General features: G+C 52.8%; 1 protein-coding gene across 1 annotated transcript in view; it reads right to left on the bottom strand.

Annotated features, from left to right (window-relative positions):
- Nucleotides 1-408: 408 nt before the first annotated feature.
- The window catches only part of Dnah2 (dynein axonemal heavy chain 2), a 100,183-nt gene continuing 82,864 nt past the window's right edge, over nt 409-17,727 (bottom strand). Inside the window, exons 64-86 of the mRNA XM_051167293.1 lie at nt 16,247-16,411; nt 15,647-15,772; nt 15,385-15,533; nt 15,245-15,311; nt 14,984-15,134; nt 14,594-14,742; nt 14,303-14,436; nt 13,716-13,860; nt 12,649-12,848; nt 10,139-10,265; nt 8,568-8,754; nt 8,276-8,424; nt 7,841-8,024; nt 7,039-7,229; nt 3,651-3,842; nt 3,298-3,482; nt 2,547-2,775; nt 2,320-2,471; nt 2,091-2,205; nt 1,314-1,490; nt 1,156-1,230; nt 880-1,030; nt 409-751 (exon numbers count right to left, since the gene is read on the bottom strand). Of these exons, the coding sequence (XP_051023250.1) occupies nt 597-751; nt 880-1,030; nt 1,156-1,230; nt 1,314-1,490; nt 2,091-2,205; nt 2,320-2,471; nt 2,547-2,775; nt 3,298-3,482; nt 3,651-3,842; nt 7,039-7,229; nt 7,841-8,024; nt 8,276-8,424; nt 8,568-8,754; nt 10,139-10,265; nt 12,649-12,848; nt 13,716-13,860; nt 14,303-14,436; nt 14,594-14,742; nt 14,984-15,134; nt 15,245-15,311; nt 15,385-15,533; nt 15,647-15,772; nt 16,247-16,411 (3,555 nt within the window). The 3' untranslated portion in view covers nt 409-596. The remainder of the gene's footprint in view (nt 752-879; nt 1,031-1,155; nt 1,231-1,313; nt 1,491-2,090; nt 2,206-2,319; nt 2,472-2,546; nt 2,776-3,297; nt 3,483-3,650; nt 3,843-7,038; nt 7,230-7,840; nt 8,025-8,275; nt 8,425-8,567; nt 8,755-10,138; nt 10,266-12,648; nt 12,849-13,715; nt 13,861-14,302; nt 14,437-14,593; nt 14,743-14,983; nt 15,135-15,244; nt 15,312-15,384; nt 15,534-15,646; nt 15,773-16,246; nt 16,412-17,727) is intronic.

Below are 17,727 nucleotides of genomic sequence, written 5' to 3' on the forward strand. Positions count from 1 at the left end.
GTTAAAGTCCTTCTCTCGGGCTCCGCCCTGACCTTGGTCCTGCTCGCCTCAGCTCTGCTGTCAGTTAAGAACTCCGAATAAAGATTGCAAGGTTTAGGGTGCAGTGTACGACACCCAACCCAGACCCTTACCTGATAAATCTCTATTCCATTTGGATCCCGCGCCCTTCCAAAGCAAGCTCCGCCCTGCCTGCTCCAGCCTTTCCCGGGAGATTTAGTCACACCTTCCTTAGGCCTGGCGGGCCAGTAGTTCAAGGCCACGCCTCCCTCCCTCTAGAGGCCACCCCATTCGCCCCTCTCAATTTTTGCTGTAGCAGCTCCTTCCTACTAATTAAGTGCCAGCTTCCTTCCTCTACCCCAACACACACTGAAACGCCACCATTCCATTGAGAGACTTGGGCTTGGGTTTGCACGAGTTTTACTGTACTGAGTGAGCTCCAATACAAGTCTTCCACCTTTACGGCGAGTGCCACAAGGTACCTTCAAGGCACCATTATGTGCTGGATTCAGCTAAGATCAAAGCCTGAGATCCAACTTTAGTTCAAGGTCTTGGAGCTTCCGACCCTCTCAAGCAGGAAAGAAGGGGGGAGGGGCTCATCAACTGTCCAGGCTCATCAGTAGAGCAGTGCCCCTCTTAATCCAGTGATCAGCTGTCATGGCTCCGGATCGGAGATCGATGCCGATGACAAAGGACGCTCGATCCGCGCTGCCTGCCCGGTTGGGATAGTAATAGCAGGGACAGGAGTACATGCCTAGGAGAGAGGAAAAGAAGTCAGAGCCTGGAGCCTGGACGATGAGGGTGGGTGCATTTGAGGACTGGAGCAAAGAGAGAGGTTGGATTAGTATCCAAACAAGAGATGAGGAGGGGACAGTTTCCTACCCTTGGCACTTTTCTTGCGGCTCTCAGCTGGACGGAAGTGGATCGTGGGCATAAGACAGACCAGCTGCATGGGCTCTGCCTCCACTAAACAAGAGTTCTTTCGGTCCCAGCCAGCACCCTCCAGGTACAGGCCCCGAACCCAGACACCATCCTGGAGAGATGGAGACAGATTTGGGGAGAATTTAGACCTCCCCCTTCTCTTCCAGTTAACCACCCCCTTTTTCTTCCCCTATCCTACACATTTTGCTTAGAAGCCCAAGTTCATCTGCCTCTCACCTTGGGTGGGTACACCAGGTTGCTGTCATCCACAGTGGAGACTATAAACTCCCAAGAGAGGCTATCCACTGAAATCTGTGGGTTGAAGGTGACAGAGGAGGAGGAGGACGAATGCACGCCCCAGCCTGCCGCCCTGCGCCCGCCATCGCGGTGCTTACGTTGTTCTGGCGGGCTGAGGCCTGCAGCACAGCAGTCAGGAAGCCAGTGGGGAAAGTGAAGCCGGACAGCCAGAAGATCACAGGAGGATGGGCTCGATTGGCCCACAGCTCAAACTGTTCCACACGCACGGCCAGGTCCCGAGTCCAGGAAGCCAAAGGCTTCTGTGAGGGGTACGCCTGAGAAGGGAGGCGGTGCATGTGTTGGGTAGCTCCATGGCGCTCTTCACACCTAGGGCAGCTAGCTGGCATCAGCCCTGCTCTGTAACTACAGTTGGTCAAAGCTCTCCAAAAGCTAAGTCCCAGGGGAAAAGCATAAACTAGCAACTATTTATTAATGGCAATATCACTGCAAGATAATTCTTCATCCAAAACACACAAGGCCTGAAGTGTTTCAGATTTCTCATGGGTTTTGGGGGTGTGTATGGAATATTTGCATAGACACCTAGTTAAGGATTCCTAATTCAAAAGTACCATGCACAGTACTGGGGAGGTTGAGTAATTAATATGCGCAGTAGTTGGGGGGTTGAGCAACATGCGCAGTATTGGGGGGTTGGGTAACATGCGCAGTACTCGGGGAGTCTTTGAACTATCCTTGCAGAAGGTCATGTGACTGCATCTTTTAGTTAAGTGCTACAGTCAGTGAGTGGCAGGGCCAGATTTCAACACCTCGACCCTGTCTGGATTAGAACCCCAGGCTCCTTGAAGTCTGCCATACGCCTCCTGAGAATGAAGTGAAGAGGGGGTTCAGGGTTAAGGTTGACAGTGCTGAGATCTTGCCTTTCCCCAGAGCGGAGGAACATGAGCATCAAAGATGCAATTGAAAATCTCTTCCAGGCTTGTTGACATGACGATGAGGCCCTGGATGCCCTTCTCTAAGTCTGTCAGTGAGAACCTGAGTGGAAGGAACGAGGTGGGTAGAGTATTAGGGAGCTGCGGGCCTGTGAGAACCACCCCAGCCGTGAGCACGGGCCTTTCTCCTGCTCCTTGCATGCTCCTCCCATCTTACAAGATGGTCTTCATCAAGCTGTTGTATCTCTGGATCTCCTGCAGGAGGACCACGTTGAGTGGGGAGGGGTCGAGAGCCAGCAACTTCCGGGTGCCCTCATAGTCAATCATTTCTGGAATCTTCTGCTTCACATCAGCAGCTAACTCTAGGACCTGGGAAGGCAGAAGCTTGGGACTGGCCTGCCCTTCTTCAACCTGCCCTCACCCCAGGAAACCCTCTGTCCCTACCTTCTCTTCTCGGCTCTGGCCACCAATCCTGGTGGGTGTGATCTGGGGCTGCAGGGAAAGCAGTGTCTCAAAGAGGGTCCGGGCCTCAGTGATCTGCGAGGCCACGTCAGCATTAGGATGCTGGCCAAAGGCCTCAGGGGGGTCCATGCCGGGCAGCAAGCTGATATATTCTTTGTAAGAGGCCAAGCTCCCATCCTTCGGGATGAAATAAGTGTCCAGTACAGACAACCTGGGCAGCAAGAGCAGAGAACCACATTGCAGGACCTGCGCTTCTGTGCCAAGCCAAGACCTCAGCCTCAGTACATCCCCATTTGTCTGACTCCTGGATCCAGCTCTTGCTCTGCCTCCCAATTCCACAAATTCCATCTCCTTGCAGTCTCCTAGTCTCTGCGCGCGCGCACACACACACACACCCGTGTGCGCACGTGTGCGCACACACGCACACACAGACACACACGTGCATGCACACACATACACACACTCATGCACACACACATACGTGCATGCGCACACATACACACTCACACACGTGCGCGCACACATACACAAACACGCACGTGCACACATACACACACCCACACACGCACGCGCACACTCACACACGCGCGCGCGCACACACACGTGCACACACACACACACACACACCACTCAATCCTGGCCCCTGGTCTGTTTATATCCTTTCACCGCCCACTCGGTACCTGCCCTTCTCCCCCACTCCCCTACCCCCCGCCCCGTACTGCGCTCCACTCACCGGTAGAAGGGAGTTGTTAGACTCAGGTCACAGAAATAATCGTTGATGTAGGTGGTGAGCAGGCGTCTATCCCAGTCATCTGTGACATGTCCGCCGTAATTGACACCGGCAATGAGGTATTTGAGCGCATCCCAGGGCGTCTCCTCATATTCATCCAGATAGAGGCTCAGCAGGTTCTCTGACACCTGTGTGTGGTCCCAAGGCCAGCCTCATATAGTGGCAGCAAGAACTCTCCCAATGGGGCTTTAACATCAGCTCTCTGGCAGCCAATATTCCCACAAAACAGCCACGGGGCAAGAAGTATGAGGAGGAGAAAAAGGGCTGGCCATGAGGGGCCCCAGCCTAGCACAGACCTCAAAGTCAGAGTCATTGAAGCCATAGATAATATTCCAGCCGAGCTGTAGAAACTTCTTGCGCTCAAGTAATATAGAGTGGAAGAAACAGAGAGCAAACAGCAGCTTCTTGTATTTGGCAGGTTTGGAGCAACGAATGAACTGGGCTTCTGTCATCAGTTGATACAGACGTGTCATGTTGGCCTTGAGACCCTGAGGACAATGGAGTACAGGCTGACACTTGTCCTGCTCAACCCTGCCACTAGAAGCATCATGGGCAGCTGTGGAGACGGCCCTGCACAAAGGCCCTGGCTGGAGGAGTAACTTGAAGCTCAACTCTAGCCTGTGATCTGCATGCTGACCGATGCTCACTCACAGGCTGGGTACCTTCTACACTGAGCATGCTACTGGTAACCCTGTCTTCTCCCTCCGTCTATTACTTATTTTGGGGAGTAGTACAGGACATGGATGTTGGGCTTCCCCACGTGGGGCACAATAAGCCTGCCACTCAGCCACTCCCTCCCCTGGCCTCAATTGCTATGTAGAAGGAGTGGACATGGAGCTGGAGATCTTCCTGACAGTGCTAGGGCTGCAGATGGGCCACAGCAACTAGCCCTAAGTGGACATGGACCTGGAGGAGATCCTCCTGACAGGGCCAGGGCTGCAAATGGGCCACGGCAACCAGCCCTAAGTGGACATGGACCTGGAGGAGATCTTCTTGACAGTGCTAGGGCTGCAGATGGGCCACAGCAACCAGCCCTTCCTCCAGGTTTGAGTCTCTTAATCATGATGTCCTCCACGAACCAGCCAATTTGCAAGTGCCAGAAAATATGGGTAAAGACAGAAGTGTATACCTACAATTAGTTTTTTGGTGTTATTGTTTAATTGTATTTCAATGCTGAGGATCAAACCTCAAAGCCTTATTCATTCCAGGAAAGTATTCTACCACTGAGCTATACTGCCAACCCACCGCAACAGAAAAATAATTTTTTTTTAAATGTATGGAATTGCAAGCATAGGGGTACATTTGGGAGAACAATTAGGATGATCATAAGTTCAAAGCCAGCCTGGGCTACATAGCAAAAGGAGAAAAGAAACAAGCCAAAAATAAAGAAAAGAAAAAGAACAAGAGCTGGGAGGCGGCGGCCTCACGCCTTTAATCCCAGCACTCGGGAGGCAGAGGCAGGCGGATCGCTGTAAGTTCGAGGCCAGCCTGATCTACAAAGTGAGTCCAGGACAGCCAAGGCTACACAGAGAGACCCTGTCTCGGAAAACAGGGTGGGGGAGAGAGAGGGCACTTCAAAGAAAATGCTTATTCTCTCTATATTCTTCAAAGCATTATCATTTTGAAAGATGTATTCATTTTATATGTGAATTGTTTGCCTGCATGTGTTATAATGTGCACCACATGCATGCTTTGTGTCCTGGGAGTCAGAAGTCAGACACTCTGGATCTCTTGGGACTGGAAACTTGTGAACTACCATGTAGGTGATGGGAACTGAGCCCAGGTCCTCTGTGCCCACGACAAGTGCTCTTAACTGCCAAGCAATCTCTCCAGCCCCTAAGTTTGCCTTCTTTGGCTTTTCAAGACAGGGTTTCGGCCGGGAGTGGGGACGCATGCCTTTAATCCCAGCACTCGGGAAGCAGAGGCAGGTGGATCGCTGTGAGTTCAAGGCCAACCTGGTCTATAAAGTGAGTCCAGGACAGCCAAAGATATACAGAGAAACCCTGTCTCGAAAAACAACAACAACAACAAAAAAAAAAGACAGGGTTTCACTGTGTATACTGTGTAGCCCTGGCCGTACTGGAACTCACTACCCTGTAGAGAAGGCTAGCCCCAAACTCCTGGAGATTGCCTCCCTCCACTTCCTGAGTGCTGGGATTAAAGGCATGTGCCACCATCACCCTGCTTATATTTATTTTAAAGACAGTCTTCTTTCCAGGTGTGGTGGCACATGCCTTTAATCATAGCACTTGAGAGGCAGAGGCAAGCGGATCACTGTGAGTTCGAGGCCAGCCTGGACTACAAAGTGACTCTAGGACAGCCAAGACTACACAGAGAAACCCTGTCTGGGTGAGAAGGGGTGGAGGGGGAGGGGAGAGACAGTCTTCTTTGTAACCTAGGACGGCCTTGAATTTATAGAAATCCTCTTGTGCCAGGTGTGGTGGTGCACGCCTTTAATCCCAGCACTTGGGAGACAGAGGCAGGTGGATCTCTGAGTTCAAGGCCAGTGTGGTCTACAAAGAGTCCAGGACAGCCTGGTCTCTGTGTAACAGAGAAACCTTCTCTCAAAAAACCAACAAAAAAAAACAACAACAACAACAACAAAAACAAAAAAACAAACCACAAGATTGTCTATGTTTCATTGATGCCGACTCTGCCCATAGAGATCCCGTCACAGGCTGGACATTGGCACTGTAATCATTATGGAGACAATCTTTACAAGGTACACAAAGGTATCACTCCAACACCACTGGCATGAGCGCTCTCCTCTCTCTCTCTCTCTCTCTCTCTCTCTCTCTCTCTCTCTGTGTGTGTGTGTGTGTGTGTGTGTGTGTGTGTGTGTCACTTTCTAGAGCGCAAGTATAAGTAAATGGCACTGAAGTGGACAGCTCAGTAGTAGACTGAGCATTTAGCATGTTCTGGTTCTGGGTTCAATTCCCAGCCTTGCTCAAAAACTGAGGGCGGGCAGGGTTTTCATTATATTGGTGGCAGATTTATGGAACATTTGACATTTTGAAAATATGTACAGAATCCTTTTTTTTTTTTTTTTTTTTTTTTGGTTTTTCGAGACAGGATTTGTCTGTGTAGCCTGGGATGTTGGACTTGCTTTGTAGACCAGGCTGGCCTCCAACTCACAGCGATCTGCCTGCCTCTGTCTTCCCAAGTGCTGAGTGCTGGGATTACAGGCGTGCACTGCTCTGCCCAGCCATTTTTCTTTCTTTCTTTCTTTCTTCTTCTTCCACAAAATACCTTTGATGAGCCTCGCGTGGTGGGACACCTTTAATCCCAGGAGGCAGAAGCAGAGGGATCACTGTGAGTTTGAGGCCAGCCTGGTCTACAAAGAAAGTCCAGGACAGCCAAGGCTACACAGAGAGACTCTATCTCAAAAAACCAAGAAACAAAACAAAACACCTTTGATGGCAGAAAAAAATGTCTAAAACAGCCAGGCATACTGGGAGGTAAGAGCAGGAGGGCCAGATATTCAGTGTTACCATTGATTATAGAGTGAGTTCAAAAAAAAAGAGTGAGTTCAAGGCCAGTCTGGACTACAATGAGACCCTGACTCTTTTTTTTTTTTTTTTTTGACCCTGACTCATTTTAAAACCAAAGTTAACTTTACATTTTCCCCCTGTGGGCTGGGCGTTAGCTGACAACAGGGTGATGCCGGCTCTAAGGCCACAGTACCTTTGGTGGCTCTGTGGTCATCTTGATGCTGGCCTGCAGGATGGAGATTGGGAAGTCTGGGTGAGGACTAGAGCTGAGCCAGAGGCGGAAGTTAGGGTGGGGGTCCTCCACCTGCAGCTGTTCCACCAGCTTGTCCAGATTAGGCATCCAGGACAGTGACAGGTGGCAGTTTGCCAAGAACACCCAGTGTCCTGCAAGGAGGAGCCAAGGTCAACAGGGATAGATGGTTCCTCAGGCCTCCGGACCCATCCACTTTGTACACGAGGGCAGTGGAGCTGGTGTCAAATGTCCAGCGTTATTTCTGGGGTTTATGGAAAAGCAGGAGCTGCAGTCACAGCAGTGGGCGGAGGATGGGGGTCTCTTGGGAAGTGGACTGGGCCTGAGGAATGGACAGGAATGAACTGTGGTGGCTAGTTTTATGTCCACTTGACACAAGCTAGAGTCCTCGGAGAGGAGGGAGCCTCAGTGGAGAAAATGCCTTCACAAGATCCAGCTGTAGGCAAGCCTGCAAGTATTTTCTTAATTAGTGATTAGTGAGGAGGGCCCAGCCCATTGTGGTTGGGGCTGCCCCTGGGCAGCTTGTCCTGCGTGCTATAAGAGAGCAGGCTGGACAGCCATGGGGAACAATCCAGTGAGCAGCACCCTCCATGGTCTCTGCTTCTGCTGCTGCCTCTAGGTTCCTGCCCTGGCTGCTTTGATGATGATGGGATTATGAGTGAGATAAACCATTCACTCCCCAGGTTGCTTTTGGTCATGGTGTTTTAACACAACAATCATAACCCTAACGGAGATGGATACTAACCCTGGGTCACACCTTCTCGAAGGAGCCGAGCAGCAATGGGAGCCTGACCCTGGCCCAGGGACAGGGCGTGGAAGCGGTGGCCCATGCCTGTGTGTTCTGCCAGCTGAAGAAGAGCACTGGTGGGGTCCACACCGGGGGACAGGATAAACACTAGTGGGGACCGTGGAGTAGAGTCCTCCATCACCTGGAAGCACCGGAGTGGTCTCAGAACTGAGATGGCAGTGAGGGAGCTGAGGCAGAGGTGGTGGGGCCCTGTGGGCGGGTGTGGGCGGGAGGCAGGGGGGTGTGGGCGGGTGTGGGCAGGTGTGGGCGGGAGGCAGGGGGTGTGGGTGGGAGGCAGGGGTGACCTGGGTGGGTGTGGGCGGGAGGCAGGGGGTGTGGGTGGGAGGCAGGGGTGACCTGGGTGGGTGTGGGCGGGAAGGTGGAGCCACTGACCAACTTCATATTAAGCACAGGTGGCTCGATGAACCGAGAGCCAAGGTTGGAGACGATGAAGGACGTCACACAGAAGGCCACTCGGTCCTGACGCAGGGAGCGGACGACCAGCATGCGCTGCATGTCATTGCAGGCATTTTCCCACTCACCTGGAGACAGGGGGACGCGTGCCGGGGCATGAGTGTGGAAGGGATCTGAACGAAGGGGAATTTTCGGGGGCTGCATTTGTTGGGGGGAGCTGAGGGCAGGTAGAGGGAAGAGGCCTCAGGGAGACAGTGCCGGGGCCGGGCACCTGGCAGCATGGCCTTCTCGGGCGCAGAGTTGGTATACCACAGGTGCCAGTCCCGAGGGTACTGCTCAAAGGAGTTCATGAGTCCATGGAAGTTGGTCAGTTTGTCCAGCTCCGTGATGTTATCCCAGTAAGCATCCGCCAGCCAGCTAGTACACGGGTTGTCCATTTGGCCCTCCCGATCCAGAACCTTGAGCAAAAGAGGAGGAAGGTGCCAGGGACTCTCAGAAGAATCCTTACTGATTCTAAACATTCCAACAAAAAAAGGCATATGTTTGTTTTAACGGATATGCCAGTTACCCTGATCTGGTCATTAGACACACACACACGTATGTATGTATTGGAATGCCTCATAACAAGCCAGGCATGGTGCCTATTACCAAAGCACCCAGGCCACGCAAGAAAACTACCAGGAATGCAAGGCGAGCCTAAGCTACACAGTGAGTTTTAGACTAGCCTGAGAAATAAAAAAGAGCCTTATCTCATATATATGCAGATATGTCTATCTGTGTGTATGTATGTATGTATGTATGTATGTATGTATACATACACATAGATATCCACTATATCCAATAAAACTATATAATGCTGTTTTAATCAAAAACAAGATATTTTAAGTCACCTCCTCCCCCACCACTGTATGTGTGTATGTGCCCACCTATGTGTGTCTCAACACTGTGTGTGTGTGTGTCCACCTATGTGTGTGTCTCCAGCGTTGGATTTGTATGAAACAAGAGTGAATGATGGATGAGGAGACGGTACAGGAATCCAAGATGGATGCGATACCACTTTCCCAGAGGAATAGATGGGGTGGGGTGGGTTACTGCGACCCTTACCAGCTGGAGTTAGGAAGCTGGTGCCCTCTACTGGGAAGAGCCGCCCCAGAGCTCCTGGTGGTAGACGCCGTCCTGCAGAACCGCAGGCTCTTCCTTTCCCCTCCTATACTTGTTCTTTTAAACAAAAATTTGGAGCTTTTCTCCCTTTGGTGTGTGGGCGCATACACATGGCTATGAAAGCATGTGGAAGGCAGAGAACGGATGTTGGGTGTCTCCTATTTCTACTTATTCCCTTGAGATAGGATCTCACATTGAACTGGAAAAGATGGCTGGGCAGTAAGTTCCGGGGATCCACCTTTCACCACATGCTGGGGTCATAAGTGCATGGAACCTCAGCTTACTTTTTTATTTATTAAATTCTTATTTTGTTCTTTTTTTGGTTTTTTTGAGACAGGATCTCTCTGTGTAGCCTTGGCTGCCCTGGACTCACTTTGTAGACCAGGCTAGGATTAAAGGCGTGCGCCACCACGCCCTGCTCTTAATTTTTTAAAGGGAGAGAGCCAATACACGTGGGCCTCGGGTAGGAGGCATAACAGTGATCAGCTTGTACTGAGTCCCAAGAGTCACGCGGCAGGTCAGCCCCACACCCTGGGGTGCTCGTGTGCACCTTCCCAGAGGGCTTTTTCCTTAGATCACACGGGAAGCCTCGGGTTTGGTGACCACCGTGCTGGGGAATGCGGGCCGGCTGGCGACTCGCCACGCCCCTCGCCGACTCGCCACGCCCCCTCGCCGACTCACCACGCCCCCACGCAGAAAGAAGTTGTACTCGTCCATGTTGAGCTTCCCGGATGTCTCCAGGATTTTGGCACACATGTGAAAACTGAACAGCAGCTTGTGGCGCTCAAAAAGGGTGCGGCAGGTGTACCTAGGAGGGGGCAGGGAGACGGAGCATGTGCAGGTGTACCTAGGAGGGGGGCAGGGAGACGGAGCGTGTGCAGGTGTACCTAGGAGGGGGGCAGGGAGACGGAGCGTGTGCAGCATGGGCAGTGAGACGCCCAGCAGCACACTGTGCCACACATAGAGCCTGACACAGAGGGGCTGGTCAGCGCCTGGCGCAAACATCCTGCAAACAGCCAAGGACTCAGGGGCCTTGAGAGGTCGGCATGGTTTTCCCAGAGTTCACCCATAACTGGGCGTCGGTTCCATTAGAAAACAAAACACTGATTATTCTCAGTATCTTGCTGGACACTCTGTGCTCCTGAAGACACAGATAAATACACTATCATTGTCCTGGAGGAAGTCATGGCCCAGCAGGGAGGCCGCGTGCTCTGACACAGGGACCTAGAGGTAATCATGAGCCATGATGAGGCCCGCGCAGCTGTGGGAGTGGCTTCAGGGGACCTAAGGCACGGTGGGTGCCCAGGTGTCTACTGCACTTAGGAAGCCCCTCAGAGCAGGTGCCTTGAGGCCTTTGGAGACTGTCCAGCGACCAGGGAGAAGGAGAAAGAAGAAACCGAGTGTTCCAAGGAGAACTCACAGTGTAAGGGAAACCCAGAGTGACGGGGCAAGGACTGAGGGTCAGCAGTGCTGCCCAGGCAGCTGCTACGAAACTGGGACAGGTGAAGGCCAGGTCACAGGGTTTGGGGATCACTCAGATATGACAGCCACTGAAGAATTTAAGCCAGGAGTGATAGATAGTCTGTCTGAAGCCTGACAGCTGGAGGACAGAGTAGGAGGGACACGCAGGCAGGGTGACCTGCCAGGGGAATGCTGTGAAATTCATGGGAAAATATGCACCAAGGCCCAAGGCCCAGCCCTGGTGGTCAGGGGGGAATGGGGAGAAACTTGGGAGAATAAAGAGTAACTCCACGTTGCAGATGTGGGTGTGCCGTGGGCGTGCCGTTCAGGCACCAGGACCCTGGCCCGAAGAGGCAGATCCCAAGTTTTATCTGATGCACACTGGGTTTGAATGGTCTGTAAGCCAGTCCAGGTGGGGAAGTGAAGTATTTTGATGTTTAAACTGTGGTCCCCAGGCAGGCACGACAGCTCAGCAGGTAAAGGAGCTTGCTGCCTAGCTTTGTGGCCCAAACTTGACCCCTGCAGCCTACAGGCTGGAAAGAGAATGGAGTCCCGGAATTTCTCTCTGATCTTCACGGGCTGGCCACAGCATACATGAGCTGCGGCGCGTGCGTGCCGCCCACCACAAATAACTAATACATCCATGTAAGTTTAAACAAGTAAACAAAGCTGGGAGTTGGTGGCGCACGCCTGTAATCCCAGCACTCAGGAGGCAGAGGCAGACGGATCTCTGTGAGTTCAAGGCCAGCCTGGTCTACAGAGCGAGTCCAGGACAGCCAAAGCTATACAAGGAAACCCTGCCTCAGAAAAGCCAAAATAGTAATAATAAATAAATAAACAAAGACTAAACAGTAGGATCAACAGCTCCCGGAAGCTTATCAGAGATGTAGAGTCCCAGACCCCACCCCAGACCTCATGAATTCCAATCTGCCATGGGTGTCTGTCTGTTCAGTCTGTGTGTCTACTGTGTGCATGTCTGTGCATGTTCATGTGTGGGTGGGTACACATATATGCACAATGCATGGAGAAACAGAGAGTAACTTTCCTCAATTGCTCTCTACTTGACCCCCGCCCCCCAAGACAGGGTTTCTCTGTGTAGCCTTGGCTGTTCTGGAGCTTGCTCTGTAGACCAGGCTGGCCTTGAACTCACAGCGACCCCTGCCTCTGCCTCCCAAGTGCTGGGATTAAAGATGTTTGCCACCACACCCAGCCCTTTATTTTTTTGAGACAGGATCTCAAAACTGATTAGCTTCCAGCTCATCAGTTCAGCTGGAAAGTGTCAGGGATCCTGTCTCACCTCCCAGTGCTGGGATCATAATCACACCCCACTGTATCCAGCTTTTCCTTGGTTTGTTTTTTAGGATTTTTGGGGGGGAGGAGGGGGTTGAGACAGGGTCTCTCTCTGTAGCCTTGACTATTCTGGGGCTCACTCTGTAGACCAGGCCGGCTTTGAATTCGTAGAGACCCGCCTGCCTCTGTCTCCTGAGTGCTGGGATTAAAGGCGTGTGCCACCACCTGGCTTGTATCCAGTTTTTGATGTGGGATCATGAAATCTCAATTCAAGCCTTCACAATTGCACAGCAAGCAATTTACCCACTGAGCTCTTTCCCGACCCCTAAATGTGTATTTAACATTTAACACAGTGCCACTGCTGGAGTGGCACTATGCCACATGTAACCAGAGGACTTTCAGCCAGCCACTTGGCCCCCTGCTCTGCGCGGTCATCAGACCTGTAGACAGCATAGGTGTGGTACTCATTCAGATATTCGATGCGGTCCTCCAGCTTATTGCTGCGATGGCTCTTGTCAATGCTGAGGATGAAGAGGCTGATGTAAGCATCCAGCGAGAACTGGTACATAGGGTCAATGCAGCCCATGTCGTTGAGCACGAAGAACAGCACTGCGGCCCGCTGGGCACATGGACGGTAAGCCTGTGGGTGTTGAGATGCAGTGTGACTGTGTGTCTCCCACATTCGACTGTATATTGCTATGCCAGCCGACCGACCTAGCTGGACCCGGCATGGCTATTCCTGGGGCCCATCGCTGGTCTTATGGTTCCTAAACAATCCCTTCTTTCTCACTTGCCTATTGGTTGAAATAAAGAGCTGGTGGCCAATATCTGGGCAGGAAGTGGAAAGTGGAACTTCCAGGAGAGAGAGAGGGGGGCTCTTGGAGAAGATAGAAAAAGCGGGAAGAGGCCGGGCGTGGTGGTGCACGCCTTTAATCCCCGCACTCGGGAGGCAGAGGCAGGTGGATCGCTGTGAGTTCGAGGCCAGCCTGGTCTACAAAGGCAGGAAGATTCTCCAGTGGGACATGGAGGTGAACAGGAGCAGAGAGGTAGAGTTGGCCACGTGTCGGGACATAGGGCCAGGATTGGTCGGGTTAAGCTCTAGCTGGGAATCTGGCCAGCTAAAGGCCTAAGCTTTAAAATATTAAAGACCAGGGCTGGAGAGATGACTCAGAGGTTAAGAGCTCTGGCTGTTCTTCCAAAGGTCCTGAGTTCAATTCCCAGCAACCACATGGTGGCTCACAACCATCCATAGTGAAATCTGGCGCCCTCTGCTGGCCTGTTGGCTTATATGCAGACAGAGTACTGTATGAATAGTAAATAAATACATATTTTAAAAATAAAATACTAAAGACCATGTCGTTATTTGTATTGCTGATTGGTCCGAATAGCGGCCACAGAGGGGCAGGCCCAACCAAGAGCTCAGGAAGGAAGAGGCTTCAAGTCAATGGCATTCAAGCTGATGTAAGTCACATGATCAGGGACCAGACTGGAGGGGACAGAAGGTCACCTCTCGGGCCAAGTCAATGTTGATCTCTGTGGTCTCGCTGGTCTCCAGTTGCTCGGTCACCTCCGTGGCGGTCACCTTGGACGTCTGAAGGGTGTTTACCAGCTGCACATCGTCTAGCAGAGAGCCTGTGGCCTCATTCAGCAAACTAGGAGGAAGCATGCGGGCCGTGGTTGAAGGCCTTTGAAGGCTCTACTGGAGGAAAAGGAGTCCTGCTGGTCCCCAGAGCTGCCTGTGGGGAGACTGGCTGTGTACCCACTGGGTGCAGACGCACTGGGTGGCGTGGGGGTGGGGAGGGCAGCTCACCACAGGAGACTGGCTGCGTACCCACTGGGCGCAGATGCGATGGGTGGCGTGGAGGTTAGGGGGAGGCTCACCACAGGAGACTGGCTGCGTACCCACTGGGCGCAGATGCGATGGGTGGCGTGGAGGTTAGGGGGCGGCTCACCGCAGGAGACTGGCTGCGTACCCACTGGGCGCAGATGCGATGGGTGGCATGGAGGTTAGGGGGCGGCTCACCGCAGGAGACTGGCTGCGTACCCACTGGGCGCAGATGCGATGGGTGGCATGGAGGTTAGGGGGCGGCTCACCGCAGGATCTCGTCCTCCAGCTCCTTGAGCTTTCTCTTTCCCGCGGCGATATTGATGACCAGCGAGTCCTTCTGTTCCTCCAGCTCGGGCCGCTCCTTCCGAACCACGATGCCTAGCAGTTGGGCTTCCAGACCCTGAGGAAAACGAGACTCGGGGTGAGGGTCCCGGGCCGGTGGCTTCTGCCCCTGCCACCCTTTCAGAGTTCCCAAGACTCCATCCTTCACGGCCTCGCTCAAGTTTGGCCAGGCTCTCCAGCCCTCCCTGCTTTACCCAGCGCCGGCCCTTACCCACCTGTTCCTTAACAGCGAAGTTGACAATGGTGGTCTTAGCCGAGGTCTCTGGGCTGTAGTGGGGATTGGAGAGCTTGGTGGTGATGTAGAAACGGAAACTGGGATTGTATTCCACCTCCTTGTCACCAATGCGCATCAGCATCCGGCCACCTGCATCCACAAAAGGGTTGTTTGTGGCAAGAGTCTTAGATCATCAGCTGTGGCTGCCCCGCTCCCCGCTGACACCTTTGTCAGGGACCCTGGCTGCCCCGCTCCCCGCTGACACCTGTCGGCCTTTAAGGCTCCACTGGGGCCCAATGCATGGGACACAGGCCAAGGGCCCCACTTTCCACCCCAGTGTCCTGCTTGGCTGGTCTCTAGGCCCAGCCCACAGCAAGCCCAGGGCTCTGACCAATTCGAGCGACCGATTTGTTGAGCACTGGGTTGAGCGTGGGGTCCAAGTATTCCTGCACGTTCTGGAGTAGCACTGGAAACCCAAACTGGATGGCATTTTCTAGAATTCGAAGGTAATCCTGCATCTGCAGGTCGATAATCTTCAGGCCCTGGAGAGCAGGCGGATGGGTAGACGCAACATGAAGGAACGCGACAGCCGAGGACAGACCTTGGGAAAAGACGAGGCTTGGGACTCTCGTGGGGCGACCCCACCTGATACCTGGCTCCCTTCCATGTTCTTAATCCACTTGAGGGCTTGGGCCTGAGGGTCGATCATGAGGGCCCACCTGAGAGGGGAGGCCCCGGTCAGATGACGGCCTCTGCCCCTGCTCTGCCGCTCCCTCCCTGCTCAGGTCTCACCTGTTGCCCCTGGTGACAATGATGCCATTTTCAGTGGAGAAGGCATCCGAGGGCAACCCCTGGATGTTCCAGTCCCGAACCTTGGTAGGATTGGACAGGAAGCTATCAATGGCAAAGCGGGGTGAACAGGGAACCTGCAGCTCCCAGATCTGAGGAGAAAAGAACCCCAAAATTTAGCTACAGCACAGCAACTCTGTCTCTTGCCCACACCTCGTCCTGAGCACACCCCAAGTGCCCCTCTATCACCCCTGGACTGTCTCACCTTCTTGATCCAGATTTGGTTGACGATCTCATCCCGGTAGTTGGTCAGAAAGGGTCCCATGTAAGACAGAAAGGCAGCAGCGAGCAGACAGTCACCCACCAGGTAACCCAGGTCCTCCTCCAGGCCCTGCGGTGCATTGGGAGGTGTAAGTGCCTAGGAGCGCAGACCTCTGGAGATCGCCAAAGTGATTGCCTGCCTGCCTTTCATATTGGTCCAGATCAAAGCCGGTCTCCCCTCCCAAAACCCCTGCGCTCTGAGATAAGAGTCCTGACCTTTGACAGCAATGCACACGCTAATTATCCACTGATAAGATCTCAGCCAGAGACAAGATGGCCCCTGCTTGCTATCACTCAGGAGACAAGCTGTTGCTAAGAGGCCTAATACCTTCCAGTCCCCTCCTGGAACCCGCCTTGGCGGTCAGGACACCATTCCTCGTGTGTTCTCATCAAATGTGAGATGGGAGGGGGGGACCCCTGGTGCCTACTCTTGCATTTCCTAGGCCCGGGTGCCCTTGTTTGCCCTGACCGTTGTCTCTGTGGGCTTGGGGACACATGTCTGGGGCCCTGAGGGCTGCCTGGGGCAGGGGCGGGCCGGGCTCACCTGCACGGTCTCCTCCCACCGGGCCTTCTCGCCAGCCAGGCCCGACACCAGCATGCCTGCTCGCTCCAGCTTCAGCTCCATTTCCTCAGATCTCTTGCGCAGCTCCTCCTTCTGTGCCAGCTTCTCATCGTACTGCTTCTTCAGCATCTCCAGCTTCTCTGCCACCTAGGAATGATGGGCACATCCATCAGGGACCGAACACGACGGACTCAAGGGGCAGATTGTTTTAGGTCAGACCCTGACTTTGCCCTCGGGTCAATTAATCTCTTTGAGGGCCAGTGAAGTTGAGTTAATCCTCTGAACTCCAGTTCCCTTGTACACACATACACACACACACACACACACACACACACACACACGCACACACACACACGAGGAAGAGAGAGAGAGAAAGAGAGAGAGGTGCAATCTACTGGAAAGTTGGGAGACAGGAACTGGAGAATCACCCAGAAGCTCAAAAGCCAGTTGCCTTACAAAGGCAGAAGAGGAGGCCTGGCCTCCAGAAACCTGTCCTCTGGCCTCCAGATACAGCTATGCGCCCACTCACAGCACACGATTCATGTTTTTAAGGCTTTGCTTCCCTCAAGTATAAAATGAGAATAATCAAGCTGGGCGTGGTGACACACACCTGTAATCCCAGCACTAGGGAGGCAGAGGCAGGTGGATCGCTGTGAGTTCGAGGCCAGCCTGGTCTACAAATCGAGTCCAGGACGGCCAAGGCTACACAGAGAGACTCTGTCTCAAAAAAACAATAATAATAATAATAATAATAATAATAATAATAATAATAATAATAATAATAAAAATGAGAATAGTCCTACAGACTGAAGTGGAGTGAGGCATGTGTGAGCTTCATTTTCTTCCTTCCTCACCTTAGTGCCCAGAAGCAACCTGGTAGTGAAAGTCAGAGCTAGGCAGAGGGTAGGACGCGCTGGAAACATGATAAGCCGCGTCAGAGGCCAAGGTTGTGAGGTAACTCAGTGGTGGAGGGGACAGGAACCAGGCTCTGCGTTCATCCTCCAGTGCAGCAGGAAAACAAAAGTGAACCCCATAAGAGAAGCTGGCAAGAGCGCCTCAAAAAACATGAGTGGCAGAGGGCTTGCTCCCCACGAGACTCCCAGACATTGACTTTGGTGGCACCAACAGCAACTTCCATTCCAAACTGTTAAAAGTAGTTTTCTAGCTGGGTATGGTGGCGCACGCCTTTAATCCCAGCACTCAGGAGGCAGAGGCAGGTAGATTGCTGTGAGTTCGAGGACAGCCTGGTCTACAAAGCAAGTCCAGGACAGCCAAGGCTACACAGAGAAACCCTGTCTCGAAAAACAAAAACAAACCAAAAAAAAAAAAAAAAAAGGAAGAAGAAGAAAGTTTCCCAGGTAAAGGTGGAATGTCAAGCATGGGGGGGCGGGGGATGGCTGTAAATCCAGTACTTGCGTGGCTGAGGCAGAATGATCACAAGTTCAAGGCCAGCCTGAGATACA

This window comes from Acomys russatus, chromosome 25 (genome assembly GCF_903995435.1).
Source record: "Acomys russatus chromosome 25, mAcoRus1.1, whole genome shotgun sequence".
NCBI lineage: Eukaryota > Metazoa > Chordata > Mammalia > Rodentia > Muridae > Acomys > Acomys russatus.